Genomic DNA, 16,528 nt, shown 5'->3' on the forward strand with positions numbered 1-16,528 from the left:
CTCAGTGGGTTTTCTTACTTTGGGTGTGTGAAATTGTCCACGAGAGACACTTTCTCCACCAGGTCTCCTCCGATGGAGCGCACCAGCTCGTAGAAGTCGTTCTCTGTGAAGCTCTCTCTGCCTGCCTCGCTCTCTTTGCCATTCGGCAGCCAGAAGGAGATGTCGTTATGGAGAGGTGGGTACTTACTGAGCGTCTGAAAAACAAACGTATAAAACAACAATGACTGACAGCTCAACTTAAAAATGTTCACTGTAAGCAATGGTGGAAATATTAACTGATAATTTCTCTTTACAAAAAAGTCCCTGAAAAACAGAGCTAGGCACACGATTGGTTCATCGTGTCGATAGGTAAGTAACTGATTAGCCATGGAGGTAAGTAGGTAGGTGGTTGAATGAGCATCTAGGTAGGTGGGCACTTGATTGGTTCATTAAATAGTGGTTAGTTATCTAGGCAGGCAATTATTTAGTCGTGTACGTGAGTAATTGATTACCCAAACAGGAAGGTAGGGAACTGGTTTATTGCATAGGCTGGTAATCACATGTTTGGTTAGTCATGTACATAGGTGGGTGGGAAAGCAATTAGTTGGTTGTGTAGTAAAGCAAAGGAAAGGAATTGGTTGTTTAGATTGGTAGTTAATTAATTACTTAATTAGTTAGCCGTACAAGTATGTAGCTAGGTAGTTGGTTAAGTGTCTACATGGGTGGGTACTTAACTGGTTAGTTATCAAAGTAAGCAAGCAGGCAAGGAGTTGGTTGGTTGTGTAGTTATGTAAGTGATGAGCCATGCTGGCAGGTACACAGATTGGTTGGTTGCAAAGGTGGTAGATGAATGTAGGTGAGTCCTTAATTGACAGGCACGCAGTTGGTTGTTTGCACAGGTAGACTGGCAGGTATGTAACTGGTTAGCCATGCTAGCAGAGAGACTGGTTGGCAGGCTGGTTGTGTAAGTAGTTAGGAGGGTGGATGGGTAGCTAGGTCATAGGGAACTGGTTGGTCTGCATTAATATATTTTAACTAAATAATGCAATGATAATTAATGTACCCACTTAATAGTTGCAAAGTACATGATGGATTATATTTGTAATAGTTTTATGTTTAATTGATTGAGTGCTAATGTGGCATAACGCTGTTGTTTTTCTGCTGGTTCGCTGTGGTTTTAGTTTTGTAACGTCTTCATCTGGATTCATGTATTATGTGCAGATGCGTGGCTGAGGTTATTTGTGGCTGATGTTTAGGCCCTGAAGAATAGTTTAATTTCACAATAACACATTATGAGTTATTAATGATCCTCAAAGATGTTGAAATTTTACTTTGTGCACCACATTGATTAGTTTTCGTACATGTACATTTATGGGATATTTGGACTGGAGACTCATTAGAATTTCAAAGTAAACCAAGCATAAACACAAAGATGTAAGGACTGAAGGGGTAATCAGCACACCAACTGCAGAGATTGAGAGATGAGGTGAATAAAAATGAGCTGAAAGTGCAGATTCAAGCAACAAAAAAGAACCCAATGAATAACAGAAGAAGAAATGTGACAGAAAGTGGAGAAGAGAAACAGCCCGACTGTAGGAAGAAAGAGGAGAAAGTGCAGCAGAGAGTAAAACACAAAGACAATAACACATTAAAACTTTATCGGGACGACAGAATAAATGTGATGTTTTATGCAGCGACAGACTGAAGGAGAGATTCCTATCATCTGTCACTTGTTTATTATGCTCAGAATAACTTGCACAGAGTGAGAGAAGTTGCTGTTATTTCTGCTCCTGAATGATATTTTCTTAATTTTCTCTCCATCTTAATGCTATTCACTGAGACACATCAATCTGTGTGACACTGGTTTTTCCACCTTTGAAACAAAAGTCAGAACAAAACAAGGAAAAGTGAAACATGCCAACTTAATGTTATTTAGTTATGTTCTGTAGAAACTGGGCTGTAGTTAGCTCAATTCAAAGGTGGAGGTAAAGAACAGCAAGGTGATCAGTTGGTTGGTCAGTTTGTTTCATATGTTATCAAAGACTAGTTTACTTTAGTTAACTGCAGGAGGAAGGCAGGTGGTTCAGTGATGGATCAGTTAGCTGCTGTTTGGGTTTTTGTCAGTGAAGGCTTGACATTGGTTGGACAGTCAGTTGGTGGTTGGTAGATTTCTGGTTTGTTACCCAGGATGAAAGGTATCACCAGTTAGCTGTAAGTTGTTGGTTTAGGTAGTGGTTGGTTAGTTGCCTGCACATGTAGGTGATTAGTTAGACAAAAAAGTCAATTAGTGGTTAGTTTGTTTGTTGCGGTTTAAGACAGGTTGTTGGTTGGCTGGTTTGCAAAGTAGATGGCTGGTTGTCAAGGAACATAGACAACAACTGGTTAGCTGTGTAGACAGCTACACAGACAGGCAGGTAGGTAAATGGTTGGTTACACAGGCAGGCAATTGCTCGGTTAGGCAACTAGGAAGGTAGGTAGATGAAAGGTTGGCTGGTTAGCAAGAAAGGGGCCTATTGAGCAGTTGGTTGGCAGGTAAAAGTTGGTTGGTTTGCTGGGTAGGTTTGAGAAAACGTGACGTCTTAAAGTAGGTGGTTGGTTAGATAGATTAGTTGGTTGGGTTGCTGGTTGGGCAAGCAGATAAGTAACTGATTGGCTGATTTTGGTAAGTGTTAGTTAATTATAAATGAACTGGAAACCAAACTTTATTTATTCATCTATTCATAAAGTTGTAACATTTATTTATTAAGTGCTTTTCACAAAGCGCTGCACACGAGGGTTAAATAAACAATTCATACATATTTCAGTAAAGGACAGAAGTAAAACTGGTAGAAGAACAGAGAGATGAACGAGTCTCATTTGATATTTTTATACTCAGTCGAGCGTCAGGGAAAGACTTTGCACAGCAGGTGGTAGGTGAGGAGAGAAGTATCCACATATTTCTGACCATACTGTGCAGACGTATGGAGGGAGGTGAGCCGTCTGTTTACACTATAATAGTTTAGTGGCACTGCACAGCTCCCTGAAGCCATTTGTGTGTGTGCGTATACAAACATACACACCGACACCCAAGGAGTCTATTTCCTGTTAGGCCCTGGGCGGTCACAGTTCATTACCTGTGGATGTGGGGGCCAGTAAAGGCTTTCGGGGGAGAGGTGGAGAGCCTTAGCCCAGGAGAGGTGAACTGACCCTGGGCAGGAGATGAGCCATGCTCCCCAGGCCCCTCTGGAGAAACAGAGTTTATCAATAAAACTTACAGGGCTGTGAGGAGGACAGCAGGAGGACAGCAGGGTCGCTCCCTCACTCCTCACGTCTTCAGCTTAACAACACTGATTATGTGTTTATTGTAATTTGTCAGATACAGTTAAACCTTTATTGAATGCACTCACTGTGGGCTGTTTCAAAAGCATTTGCTATTTACAATTTATTTCCTCTCGTTTCCTTCAGTTTGTTCAGATCAAAAGACAATGAAGTAAGATTATAACCTAAAGGAGATTATTACCAGCCGACTCAGAGGACGACATAAACTGAGTGAATATTTGTCCATGTGAGCTGACAAACTTCAGCTTAAGAGTAAAACTTTGTTGATTCTGTCACAAAAGCACAAAAAAATAGTGGTCCAGATAAGTTCTGAAAGTACCGTGCACGTGATGTCAGCCATCACTTGTTCTTTGGAAGGCGGTAGTTCACAGATCAACTGGCTGTTTGTTTGCTAGTTTGGTGGCTGTCGGATAAAGAGGTCAGTGGGTCTTTCGTTGCATGTTTCATTGGTGCTAAAAGTAGAAGATTGGTCCGCCCGCTAGAAATAAAGGTCATCAGGGTCAGGTGGTAGGAAGGTAAGGACGTGATTGGGCTGCCAGGTAGGTGACGATAGGTTGTACTTTCAAAGGCAGCAGTTCTTCTCATCAAGTGTTTGATTGGTTTGTTGGGTATTAAGGTAAGTTGGTAGGTAATGAAGTTAGTTGGTCATCAGCTGCTCTTTCTCATTGTTGGTGAAGGGATGGGATTGGTTGGCTGACAAGGAAGAAAGATTGTGTAGGTCAGCTGGTAGTTAGGTGGGGTAAATACAGGCAGATATTAGCTGTACAATGGAGGGAGGTGTTGTCTGCTCGGTTCAGTTTTTTGGTTTGTTGGTCGGATGTTAAGGAAGTTGGGTGACTTCTTTGCTAGCTAGGCAGGTGGTTTGATTGGACAGCGGTTAATGAAGGTTTAGCATTGGTTGGCTGAGTGCGATGAACACGTGTTGTGAAACGGTTCAAAGACGCTGTGTTTGGATAAGGTGACACTGGTTCATGTCGTTGTTTTCACCAACCACCCTTCCAGCGTCTCCTCTCACTCTCTTCATTCTTACTAAGGTATCTTTCAGCACTTTGTTTCTTCCATTTAATCGTTCCTCCTCCACTTTCCCCTCTCAGACTTTGGTGCCTCTTTAGTCATTTACATTTTCCTCTGTTTTCCTGACACGCTTTAATCTGTTTTCCCTCTTTTTCCTTTTCCCCACACTTTATTTCTCTTATTTATTTCAAGCATTTCTTTTTTTAATCACGTCCTCAAACTCGCTTCAGTATATTTTTTCCATTAAAGCTGTGTTTTGTCTCTCATTTTTCCTCACTAATGTCACCCCCTACTTTCTCTCACCTTACGTTTCACTCAATCCTTTTATTTTTTTACATCTAAAGATCTTTTATTCAAATAACTGCATTTAGTCAGATTCTGCATCTATTCTTATCCTCTTCTTTCCTCTGTCCTACCTCTCGCCTCATTTATTCCTCATTCCCTGCTTCCTCCCTCCATCTGTTTTCTGCCTCGTCCACCCCCACCATCCCTCCTCTTCATCTTACTCCTCTCTTTTCTCCTCTTTGCCCTCCAACAGTCACTTGAAATGTTCTTTATTAGTGAAGACGAGAGTTGACAAAGAGCACCTTTAGTGGGGACAGAGTAACCGCTGTGTGAACCTGCACACACCCCACAGTGTGTGTGTGTGTGTTGATGATGGTGGGGTCAGTGGAAGTGACTGGTGCCGGCTGATGTGAGCCCCCACTGTCAAAATGTTTTATGCATGAGGTTAAGAGGCAACCACACACACACACACACACACACACACACACACACACACACACACACACACACACACACACACACACACACACACACACACTCGGAGTGAGGGTGTAAAGTGTGGTTACAGGTAGGTGGGCTGCTGCTTTGTCATTGGCTGGTAGGAAGTATGTGCGACTCTCGATCACCACAGCCCACAAATAAGAAACAGTCTGTTTGCAGCTTTTTTAAACGGTGGCTGTATAACAAGCAGGACGTTGTTAACGGCAAATTAATTTCTGCATTTGTGAATTAATTCACGACGGTAGAAGATTGTTTTTATTACGAGAGACTCGGACTCGTTATTGCATCTGAAGGTAAACTAACCGAGCCAGCAGTTATTACAGGTTAGTGATGAACACACAAGCACAGACACGGTGTTGTAGCTGAAGAGAGACATGACTGAACACAGCAGAGACACAATAAGACTGCACGGAGGGTAAACAGGAAGCAGAGGACAAAGGAAAATGGAAATGAAACGAATGGACGAAGGGAAACGAGGAGAGCAGTGAAGAGAGGAGGGAAGAAAAGATAAGGTGACGAAAGCAAAATAATGGGACTGAAACAAAAGGAAACAAGATCAAATTAAGGGCAAGGGGAGGAGCTTTCATTAACGAATGAAAGGAAACAAGAAGTGAAAGGAAAGGACAAAGGAGAGGAAGGCACGTAAACAGAACAGGAAAGAAAAGAAGACAAGGATGGAAGACAGACTTTAGCTCTTTCATTCTGCAGTCGGTACGTTCATCCGTCTTCAGGATGGTAAATGGCCTGTATTTGTAAAGCGTTTTACTCGTCCCTCAGGACCCCAAAGCACTTCACACATCCAGTCATCCACCCATTCACACACACATTCACACACTGGTGATGGCAGCTACATTGTAGCCACAGCCACCCTGGGGCGCACTGACAGAGGCGAGGCTGCTGGACACTGGCGCCACCGGGCCCTCTGGCACCACCAGTAGGCAACGGGTGAAGTGTCTTGTCCAAGGACACAACGACCGAGACTGTCCGAGCCGGGGCTCGAACCGGCAACCTTCCGATTGCAAGGTGAACTCCCAACTCTTGAGCCACGATCGCGTTTATGTGTGAAAATCTGCTCCTCTTCCACTCAGGTGTGATGTTTGTGTCTACCTGGAAGCAGACGGGTTGGTGGATGTCCTGAACTCTGAACTGTTTGAGGAAGCGCTCGTCCTGACTCCAGAACAGCCGGATATCCGGGATGCTGTAGAGGACCATCGCCAGCCTCTCCAGGCCCAGACCGAACGCCCAGCCCAGCTTGTCCCCCGCCCCCGCTGCACAAACACAGAACATAGGAAACAGCCGTCAGCAGACAAGCTAACGAATCACTTTAGTCAGTCAGGCAGAGGAAGTGCTCTGTGGAAAATACATACAAAATAAAAGCATCACACTTCTCCGTCTAGCACCTCGCTTTCATCTGATCTCTGAATGAATGAATGCTGATGAATAAAACAGTTTAAGACCAAAAGAGAAGCACTTGGTGGAGCGTCTCACCAAAACCCCAAACAGACCAGCAGCTCCCGGGTCGTCTGGGGTAAAATCTACTGTTTTTATCAAAGCAGTCTTACGGCTTTTAATATGGCAAAAATATTCCACCCACTGTCGGCCCAACTGCACGTTTAAGAAGTGACGAAGACGTAAGGCTCACCATCAGATAAGCAAAGGACCCTCACTGATCACTTATAGTCTAAATATGCATCCAATCACGCGAAGGCTTCAGTCTCTGAAACTCTAAACTCGCAACGAAACACAAACCTAAAATTACTCATTTCTATTCTAGTCCTTCTTTACAATAATGTGTCAAACACATCTGACCTCGTCCAAAGAGAGGCCACGCTGACCCCATCTACATCACCTTTAGGTAAAACATGGACTGCCGATGAACCACCACACCATCCTAAATCAAACTCGACGCAGCCGGTCTGTCATCACTCTGAGAGGACAAAGGAGGAAGCAGAGCGTCTGAGCACGTCTCGCTCAATTTACAGAAAGAACAGATCCCAGCACTGAGGGTATTTTTAGAAACGGGGACATTTTGACCAGTTAAAACGATCTGTGAGGCTTAGAAACCTCAAAGATTTGACAGCTCGAATCACAATAGCAAATTTTATCCAACAGAAATGTAAAAGTATATTATAAAACCCAGCATGTCTCATTGTTCCATACACCATATATTTATGCTGAAAGTTCAGTTAGCTTCTTCCTTAGGACTTCCTTTGGCCTCACTGCAGACTGGTTGGTGACCCCAGGCTGTCGGCTGAAATCGTCCATACAGAGGGGACCGCACCAAAACCCTTCCTGTGATTGTGTTGGTCGTGAGCAGATTGTTGGAGTGGCTGTGGTTTCCACAAACTCCAATCAGCAACAATACGTAAAAACAGACTTGTCTTCATTACCACTCCGACCAACAGGGTTCATAAAGCCGAACCTTTACTTTCAAAGCGAATGGTTTCTGTTCTTTAGTTTGTGTGGCACTTCTCACAGTTTCACTGCTGCTCCATGAGTAGTTGGCAACTTCCATGCAGACCATGGGCGACCGGAGCAATCCAACATGGACCAAAGACACCGCAAGGAAGCTTTTGGTGCAGCACCACCTTTGCAACTACTTGTTGGGGAATTTAACCCTATAGTGACCTGTGGTTGCTCGGGGATCTCAGGTCTGTGAGACTGCCCTGTTTTTGTTCTCAGTGGCGTTTGTTAGGACACGTGATGCCTGTGAGGTTTTCTGATACTTTGGTTCAGGAATTGTGGGGACATTTTGTTTGGTCCTCACCATAACAGGAAGGCATACGTGTGTGTGTGTGTGTGTGTGTGTGTGTGTGTGTGTGTGTGTGTGTGTGTGTGTGTGTGTGCGCGTGTGTGAGATACTTCAGTGGACTCCTCTCTATTATTCAAGACTTCAACTTAATGCTGTCAATAAATCGTTACAACCTTATGTGACCGCCTACAACACACACCTGTGCGCTCTCTCTCTCACACACACACACACACACACACACACACACACACACACACACACACACACACACACACACACACACACACACACACACACACACACACACACACACACACACACACACACACTCTTTCCTCAGTTATTTTTGAGACTTCATTGATCGGAGGGGAAAGCTCTCCTCCGGTCTCTCTGTGTGATTCCCTGAAGGCAGCAGATGGACTAAAGCTGCTGTTTGTGGCTTTGCAGCACTTCAGCAGGTATGGCCGCCTCCTCCTGTGTGTAAACTAAGCCACCTGTAGACAAAATGCCCAACAAGAGTTTGGGCAGCTGAGCCCGACTCCTCAGACTCCTTCAGGTTTATCTTCACAGAGCGGAGGATGGATGGAAATCAGCACGGTGGTATACAACAGTAACAGTCATCATCGTTTGAGCAGGATTAATCAGGCGATAACTCGACCTTTGGACGTCTTCTCATGTCCTCGTTAATCAAAGTGTCCTCCTGTCAGCAGACTATGAGCTGAACCTGCTCCTCGTGACAGCAGAGAGTTTGAGACTTTAGAGGAGGACAAAATCAGGAGGCCAATGAGAGCTGCACTGCAAAAAAGGAATGCAGAGAAATAATTGCTCTGTCTTGATTATGTTGCTTCCATAATTGCTGTAAGCCATAAGTGTAACTGAAAATACATTTCCATGGATTGCACAGTAATAAGCGGGGGTAGAGACCGAGTGCAGCAGGACTGCACTCTGAGACTGGAGAGCAGGCTGCCGGCCAAAACAGCTGTAGTGCTGCTTAATATCGATTCTGCAAGTCTGTGAAACTCTGCTGGAGAGACGAACAGCGTTCCTCCTAAAAACATTCCCACATTTGATGAGAGTCAGAGGTGGACCGCACCGGCCCCGAATCTCTCACAGGTGTTTGTTTGGGTGGAAGACATCCCAATAAAATCCAGGAATTTCAATCCTCAGAGCCGGAGCTCAGACGTGAACACGGTCCACGGGTCAAGCTCCGGAAATCCAGTTACCACAGGTGAGTCCAAGAGGCCACGCCCCCAAACATCAAGTGGTAAAACAGACACAGAGGCCCAAACAGTTTTTTGTCAGGGTGTAAACATGTTTATTTCTGCTGTAAGGCTTTAACATGGCAGTGTGGGGGGACGGACTCGCTGCTGGAGCCCCTGCTGGACGTCAGAGGAACTGAGGCGAGCTGTAAACATGAGACTGTTCAGGTGTGTCAGTCGGAGCTGGCATCAGGTGTTTTTTTCTTTCATAAATCGAACGTCTGACATTTATTATTATTGAAAACCTGAGCTAGAGCACAACCTCAGAGCAACATGATTAAATAGTTCAAATGTTCATACTGATGTTTTCTACATAAACACTCTGATCACGCAGGACCTGTCATGGTCCTGTCACATCAACACCGTGGTAAAAAAGGCCCGACAGCGTCTCTACCACCTCAGACGCTTGAGAGACTTCCAACTGCCCTCCAAGGTGCTCAGGAACTTTTACTCGTGCACCATAGAGAGCATCCTGGCGGGAAACATCTTAACCTGGTTCGGGAACAGCACCATGCAGGACAGACGAGCTCTACAGAGGGTTGTGCGGTCAGCTGAGCGCACCATCCGCTCCGAGCTCCCTGACCTGCACTCAATCTACAGCAGGCGGTGCTGGACCAAGGCCAGGAAGATGGTGAAGGACCTCAGCCATCCCAACAACAGACTGTTCTCTCTGCTGAGGTCAGGAAAGCGATTCCGCTCCCTGAAGACCAACACAGAGAGACTGAGGAGGAGCTTCTTCCCGCAGGCGATACGGTCTCTCAATCACACCACCACACAGTACTGACCCACACATACAGTTCTTACACACACTGGACTTTCTGGACTTTGGTTTTGCACAACACTGGTCACTATATTCTTCATTTCCGGTTAATACTTGTACAGCTGCTGTTATTGTGTATATATTTATTTATATTTAGATTTCTTCATACATTCTTATATAGTTCTATATTGTGTATTTTGTTGTACAGTTATTTTATTTTCAACTTTAATTTATATATTTATCTTTTATCTTATTCTTCCCAGTTAAATTTACCCTTCATTCTAATTTGTGTTGTACAGTTATTTCATTTTTTAACCTTAATTTATATTTTATTCCTTCCTAGTTAAATTTACCCTTTTTAATTTTTCATATTTATTTCCTATCTTATTCATAGCCTTTTCCTTTTTTGTTTTCTTTAGGTCACGAGCAGTTGTCCAAGCATTTCACTACATATCGTACTGTGTATGACTGTGTACGTGACAAATAAAATTTGAATTTGAATTTGAATTTGATATCTAAAATGACCTGAAATGATCTCTGAGTTCGACGCTGTCAGTTTCACAGCGCGCCGTCACCACTTCCTGTCAGTCACGGCGCTCGAGATGCTTTTCAAACGGCTGATTTTTCGTTTCAGAACAAAAGTCTTCAGCTGCTTCGAGGCAGGTCAAAGCGAAGGGCAAAACGCTCGGTGGAATAAAGGATTATGGGTAAACCCGAGGATTTCAGGCGCTCCGGCCTGGGACCCAGATGAGAGGGAAGGCATTCCTCTCCCTGGGATGGAGACTAATTGAGACAAACCTATTTCCTTTCTGAAGCACAGACCTTCCAGAAATAGAATCTATGACCCCGTCAGGATCGAAATCCACAGTTTAAGAAACAAAGAGCGGAAAATTTTCATCCAGAGGGAGGAAAACATCCAAGATTTAACTCCGAGGAGAAGAAGAATCCGGCTCTGTGCTCATCTCTTAAGCTACAGAGTTTAGACTGAAGACACAGAAACGACATAAAATAAAGCATCCAAAATCTAAACCATTTCACGGGTCTGGGTAAAAACAGCAGGAAACAGGAAACACAGATAACGGCTGCTTCAGAATAAAAGCCTCATGTCCAGAGGATAAAACATGACTTATAGTCCCTGATGATGTCACAGAGGGCACTTCCTCACATGTCACATCTGGTTTCAAAGATGAAGAAATGAAAACAATCAGCCTGAATCTGTTAAAGCAGTGACCACAGGGTGGCACGCAGGCTGATGGGCGGGCCTTTGGACGTCTGCAGGTATTTAGCATAGAGTTAGTTAAGGCAGTGGTCACCACCCCTGAGTGGTTTGGTACCGGGCCGTGAGAGTTGAGGCTCAGGTGTAAAATTTATGGTTTTCAGGGTTTTTATCGTAACTTGGTTTACCTGGGTCTTTTCTCTCGTGTTGTAGTTGTGCGTCTTATTTTGAAAGAAATGCTTACACGTTACCATAGCGACCTGAGAGCATTAAGGGGCAGAGAGGAGGATGTTACTCTCAATGTCGTTGGTGCATTTCAGGAGGACGCTGCTAATAAAGTTACAGAATTACACAGTGAATTCACGTTTATTGTTATATTTACAAAAGATCACAGTTTTTTCTCGGTCGTGTCGTTTTATTTTGTTGGATTTATCTACCACACCTTAAAGGCCGGTCCGTTGGGAACCGCTGTGTTAAGGAACTGGACACGATGGCTTCACTGGTGGTTTAAATGAAAAAAACCCACAGACACCAATAGGGATGGGTATCGAAACCCGGTTCTTGTTGAGAACCGGTTCCCACTGTTTCACTTCCTTGGAATTGTTTGACGTTTCATTTTTGCAAACGATTCTCTTATCGATTCCAGTCACCTGGAATGACGTCACCACGTTGCGGAGCGTCATTTACCTGGCAGGAAACACGGCAGCTCAAACACTCAAAAGTTTGGTTATACTTTACGTGAACGGATGACAACAGGGCAACTTGCAATACTTGCAAAGTAGAGATTTCAGAGTCTGGCTCAGATGCTGGCAGCTCTCGCTGCAGTCTGCCGGCAGCGTCTCCTTTCAGGCCAGGATAGACGAACGTCACCGAGCAGTGACTCAGTTTGTGGTCAAAGGCTTGCACCCGTTTGCCACAGCAGATGATTTTCAGTAAGTGAATGTGTTTAATTGTAGGCAGGGACATTACTGGATATTCTTGTGTAATTGCTACAGAATAATTTATGTTTTACTTTGTTATTGCTACAGAAGAATATTTATTTTATTATTTTACATATACATTTTTTTTCCTGGGGTCCCTGTGACACCCTATTGAAGAGCCGTAGGCTGGATCTCTTAAGATCTCACTGTTGGGTTTGTAAGGCCATGTTACTCCTAAATTTCTATCTTGTTCAAAGAGAAGATATAAAACAAAGTTCTAAGCTAATCGACCTTAGTGTTCTCCTTTTTTAAAAAGAATCGATAAAGAATCGAATCGTTAAACAGAATCGAAAATGGAATCGGAATCGTGAAAATCTTATCAATACCCATCCCTAGACACCAACCAGGTTCACCAGCTCAGCTCATACATTTGTTACTGTATGTTAACCAGGTGAACAGTATCATGACTGCAGCATCTTTACTATGTAAAGTGCTCGAGGTAGCCATCACTGTATAAGTGAATAAATCTCCAGTCTGAATTCTGTCTTTGCTCCATTAGACCAAACTCAACATTAGAGCAAAGATAAAAGCTCGTCATCGATTCATGCTGAAGGTTTGCCGGTGAATCGAGCTTCAGATCGGCGCGTCCACCTTCAGGAACACTCGTCTCCACTTTAATCCCATCTTGTTAGGTCCGTGTTTCACATGTGAAGGCTTCAAATCCCTCGGAGCCGCCTCCTCCTCCGCGTGGCTGAAGAGGATTTAAACAGTGAAATCAATACCAGCTCGCGCTTTTAACTGGATTAGACCGGCCGCCGTGTCACATGGAGCGAGAAGGTAATCAGCCAATCAGACGTTGTTAATAAAAGCTAAAAGGTAAAAGCTTGTTGCCCTCGGGACTTCGGTCGGAGGAAAAAGGTTGAAATGCTGAACGATGAGATTTACTGTTGAAGCTCCAGTTTGGAGTCCATTTGTGGATTTTGTTTTATGATTTCACACAGTGTTCCCGAGGACACGGAGTTCCTCCGGAGTTTCATAAATGGGAAATACTCAAATAAAGCACTGGAGCATGCACTGCTTTAATGTGCGTCGCTGAACCTCCTGGCGCCACTTCCAGGGTGCTGTGGTGGCTGTTAAGTGAAACTGGAGTGAAAGATTGCAAATCCCAGCTCATTAAACCAGGACCAGGACCGGGTTCTTCCTCTGGTCTTCATCAAACAGCCAGAGCTGCCAAAAAGTTTACAGACGCAAAACAACAGACCAACCAGCTCCACCTGCACGAAAACAGGTTGTTATCGGTCCCACCGAGTCCGTGAAGAAACTCAAAGAACACGCAGCACCGACCGACAGGGAGAGATTGGATTCTTATCTGTTTTGCATAAATCTGCAAAAACAATTAGCTGTGTGGCGGCGGCAGCAACGGCGAGGCCTCGGGCCGTCATTTGGCTTTCAGACTCATTTTCTGAGGTCAGCCGCTCAGCGAGAAGTGGGCGGAGAGGCCCGGGATGTAATCCTGCTATTTTTCTAAACATTTGTGAGTGGCGGCATTCAAATAGCTGTCTGTTAATGGAAAACACACCCAGGGGTACACACACACACACACACACACAGGTGGGTGGACGCACAGCGAGCTGGAGAAGAATTACCTGCTTTGATTGGAAATGTTTCTGCTTATTATGATGATGTGTAACCTCCTTGAACCCCCGTGGGTGCGTGAACGAGTACACGCCGCGCCCGTGCACGCCAACACGCAAACACACTTCCTCCTTTACATCCTGGTCCCGTCGGTCCCGGTCCAATCAGCAGTCGGGGAACGTGGTTTCTATGCTAATGAGCGCGGGGTCGTGGGGTCGAAGAGGATGAGGGACCGCACTGGAATAAATCTCCACTTCATGATAGCGTGCGATCAATCAGACTCACGACACTCCTCCTCCTCATCGCTGCGTTTCTTTTTCTTCTGCCTGCTCCTCCTTCACCTCCCATCTCTGTCTCCTCTGCATCTTTCCTCCCTCTTTTATTCGTTCACTAGTTTTCCTTCTCATAAAACTCTCCAGCATCTTTCCTCTCGCGTCTTTTTTCTTCATGTCAGATTGAAGATCTTTCATCTCGTCCTCTTGTCTCTATCTGCCTGCAGTTTTGATTTAATGAGCAGAAACTGATTAAATCCTGACTGACGACTTTTATTCCACAAAGAAAACAGGACAGAGCTCTTACTAAGACAGGCAGGACGCATCATCAGGTGCACTGCATGGACTCCATTATTCACTGATAATTCACCGATGAACACCCATCATCTCCAGAGAGCCCAAAGATGATATCTGGCTGCCCTGCAGCTGTTTAAGTCCAGATGTTATCTTTCATCTCTGCCTGCAACCAGTTGTAGTCTTTTCCTGGAGCTTGTCAAAGCAGTAAAACAGCCCTTTAAAGGGTCTGTCCACAGAGTGCCGTTTATTTCAGAAGCCTTGCAGTCGATGCTTCGTCATCTTGCATTCATAGATGTGGTTTTGCTTGGTTTATTGAGCGATGAGCTCCAAGTTGTGCTGAGGTAGTTTGGAGTGCAAAGGCTTTAGGATGGAATGAGAAACCTTCCAAGTCTGAAGGTGGATAAAGCTGCAGGGACCACTCTTACTGGGAATGAGCTGCTGCCTCCGTTTGATCGGTTCAAGTATCTCAGGAGGTCTTACTCACGAGCGGAGGAAGAGTGAAAGTGATGATTGCCAGATTGATTGGTTTAATTGTCTGCTGTGGTGAAGAGAGGTCTGAACACCAAGGTGACACCAAACTCCCGAGCTGCAGATCGAAAGGATAAGATCAAGGATACAGGATGCAGAAAGCTTCCTCTGAAGCTTCTCTTCCTCGTAGACATAGGCTGAGGAGCTCGGTCACCCAGCAGGAGTAAAGACGCCGACAGGAATCTGACTGGGATGGATCCTGAGTGACGTGTTTCCTGTATGACCAACCAGGAAGAGAACCTGATGCAGATGCTGGTGGCTGGAGATAAGGGCAACTGGAAAAGTGTCATGTTTGTCTGTGGGTGGATGATGGATGGGTGAATGGATGGTTGTTGAATAGATGGATGCTGATGGAGGGATGGATCAATAGATGGATGGATGGCCTGAGCTCCATCACGGTAGCCTCTGTTGCACAGGTAACCTTCCATGTTCACGTCTCGGGTGGAGGTGGTGTTTGGTAGCTGGATCCTTGATGGTGGAGAGCTTCATGCCTCGGTGGGAGACTCGGTAAGATTTCGTGCTGCTTCAGCCGGTTCAGCTCCACCGACTCCCTCGTATGTTTTCCGGCACTCTTTAGGTTTGTGGTAAACTGACGCCTCCTTTTTCCTTATTGTTGGCCTCCAACAGTTTTACTCCAAAGAGCTGATTTTGCAGTGCACACTGCTCCGGGTGGGGTTGGGGGTCCGGCTCCTTACTGCTCCCAGTCGGGCAGCAGCTGTTCCCACGGCGCCTCCTTCAGATTCAGTTAAGGTCGCGTCCAAGGTTGTCTTTGTACTTTCAGATTCCTCGTTTCTTTATGCATGTGCTGGCGGTCTGGTCCAGATGTGTGATATGAAGTTCTCTGACCTTATTATAAAAACCTAATAACTAATAAGTAACTGTAAAGAATGTGCATATTTGCATACAGACAAAATTAAGTACTTTTCCATCTTGTCCTTAATCTCTTCTGTATGTTTCTCTCCCCTCCTCGCTCCTCTTCTTCCTCCCCCTGTCTGGTATCAGTTCCTCCTCCTCTCTGCTCATCTGTCTCCATTCCCTCCTAATTATATTTGCCATGAATATATTTATGACTGCATTATTAGAGACTGTGCAGCGGTGGTTGTGGTTTTAAGCTGCAGGATCTTGATTAAGCGTAATGATTACACAGGCCGCCGTGACAGAAAACACACCTTGTAATTGGACAGGGTGACTGCAGGTTTGTGCAGATGAAATCTGAGACTTCTTAATGCTGCAGAAATGACTGTGAAACCTGATTCTCCCAATATCTGATTTTCAGTGAGGAGAGAAACGCTTCGTAACGAGAAGAGCATTTCTCTCATGGAGATATATTGACCTTTCTGAAACCTCTGAAATATAATTCAGCATTATAATGCTGCATTAAAAGAAATAAGAGCTTTTATCTACAATAAAAACATCCTCTTGACCCAAGGAGTTTCTTTGAACACACACACTCTTTGTGAAAGAAAGAAACTCAAATATAAACCCCTGAGGTTTAGAAGAAAAACAGCCTGAGTGATGTCAAAATCTGGGATTGTTTTCTTTTCGAGCTGGACAGAATTGCCAAACTATGGGAACTAAATGCAGTTTATAAAAGAACAAACAGGTGGGAATAATTCGCTTTTACATGTTATTTAAATATTAAATAGTAGGAGTTCATTATTTACAAAGTTCAATCTCAACAAAGTCTGAAAAACCAGCTGGTGATGAAACTGCAGATATCCAATATCTATTCAATCGCCCTGCAAGCAACATCTGACCCAGACAGTCCACAGGCGACTGCAGGACTTGTTTC

General features: G+C 44.6%; 1 protein-coding gene across 2 annotated transcripts in view; it reads right to left on the minus strand.

Annotated features, from left to right (window-relative positions):
• Positions 1-16,528, minus strand: part of fars2 (phenylalanyl-tRNA synthetase 2, mitochondrial) — a 138,167-nt gene that overhangs the window by 39,531 nt on the left and 82,108 nt on the right. For both annotated transcript variants that reach the window (XM_026180529.2, XM_026180531.2), the window contains exons 8-9: positions 6,205-6,365; positions 19-194 (exon numbers count right to left, since the gene is read on the minus strand). In XM_026180529.2, coding sequence (XP_026036314.2) covers positions 19-194; positions 6,205-6,365 — 337 coding nt within the window. The remainder of the gene's footprint in view (positions 1-18; positions 195-6,204; positions 6,366-16,528) is intronic.

Source organism: Astatotilapia calliptera, chromosome 9, assembly GCF_964374335.1.
Source record: "Astatotilapia calliptera chromosome 9, fAstCal68.1, whole genome shotgun sequence".
NCBI classification, from domain to species: Eukaryota; Metazoa; Chordata; class Actinopteri; order Cichliformes; family Cichlidae; genus Astatotilapia; species Astatotilapia calliptera.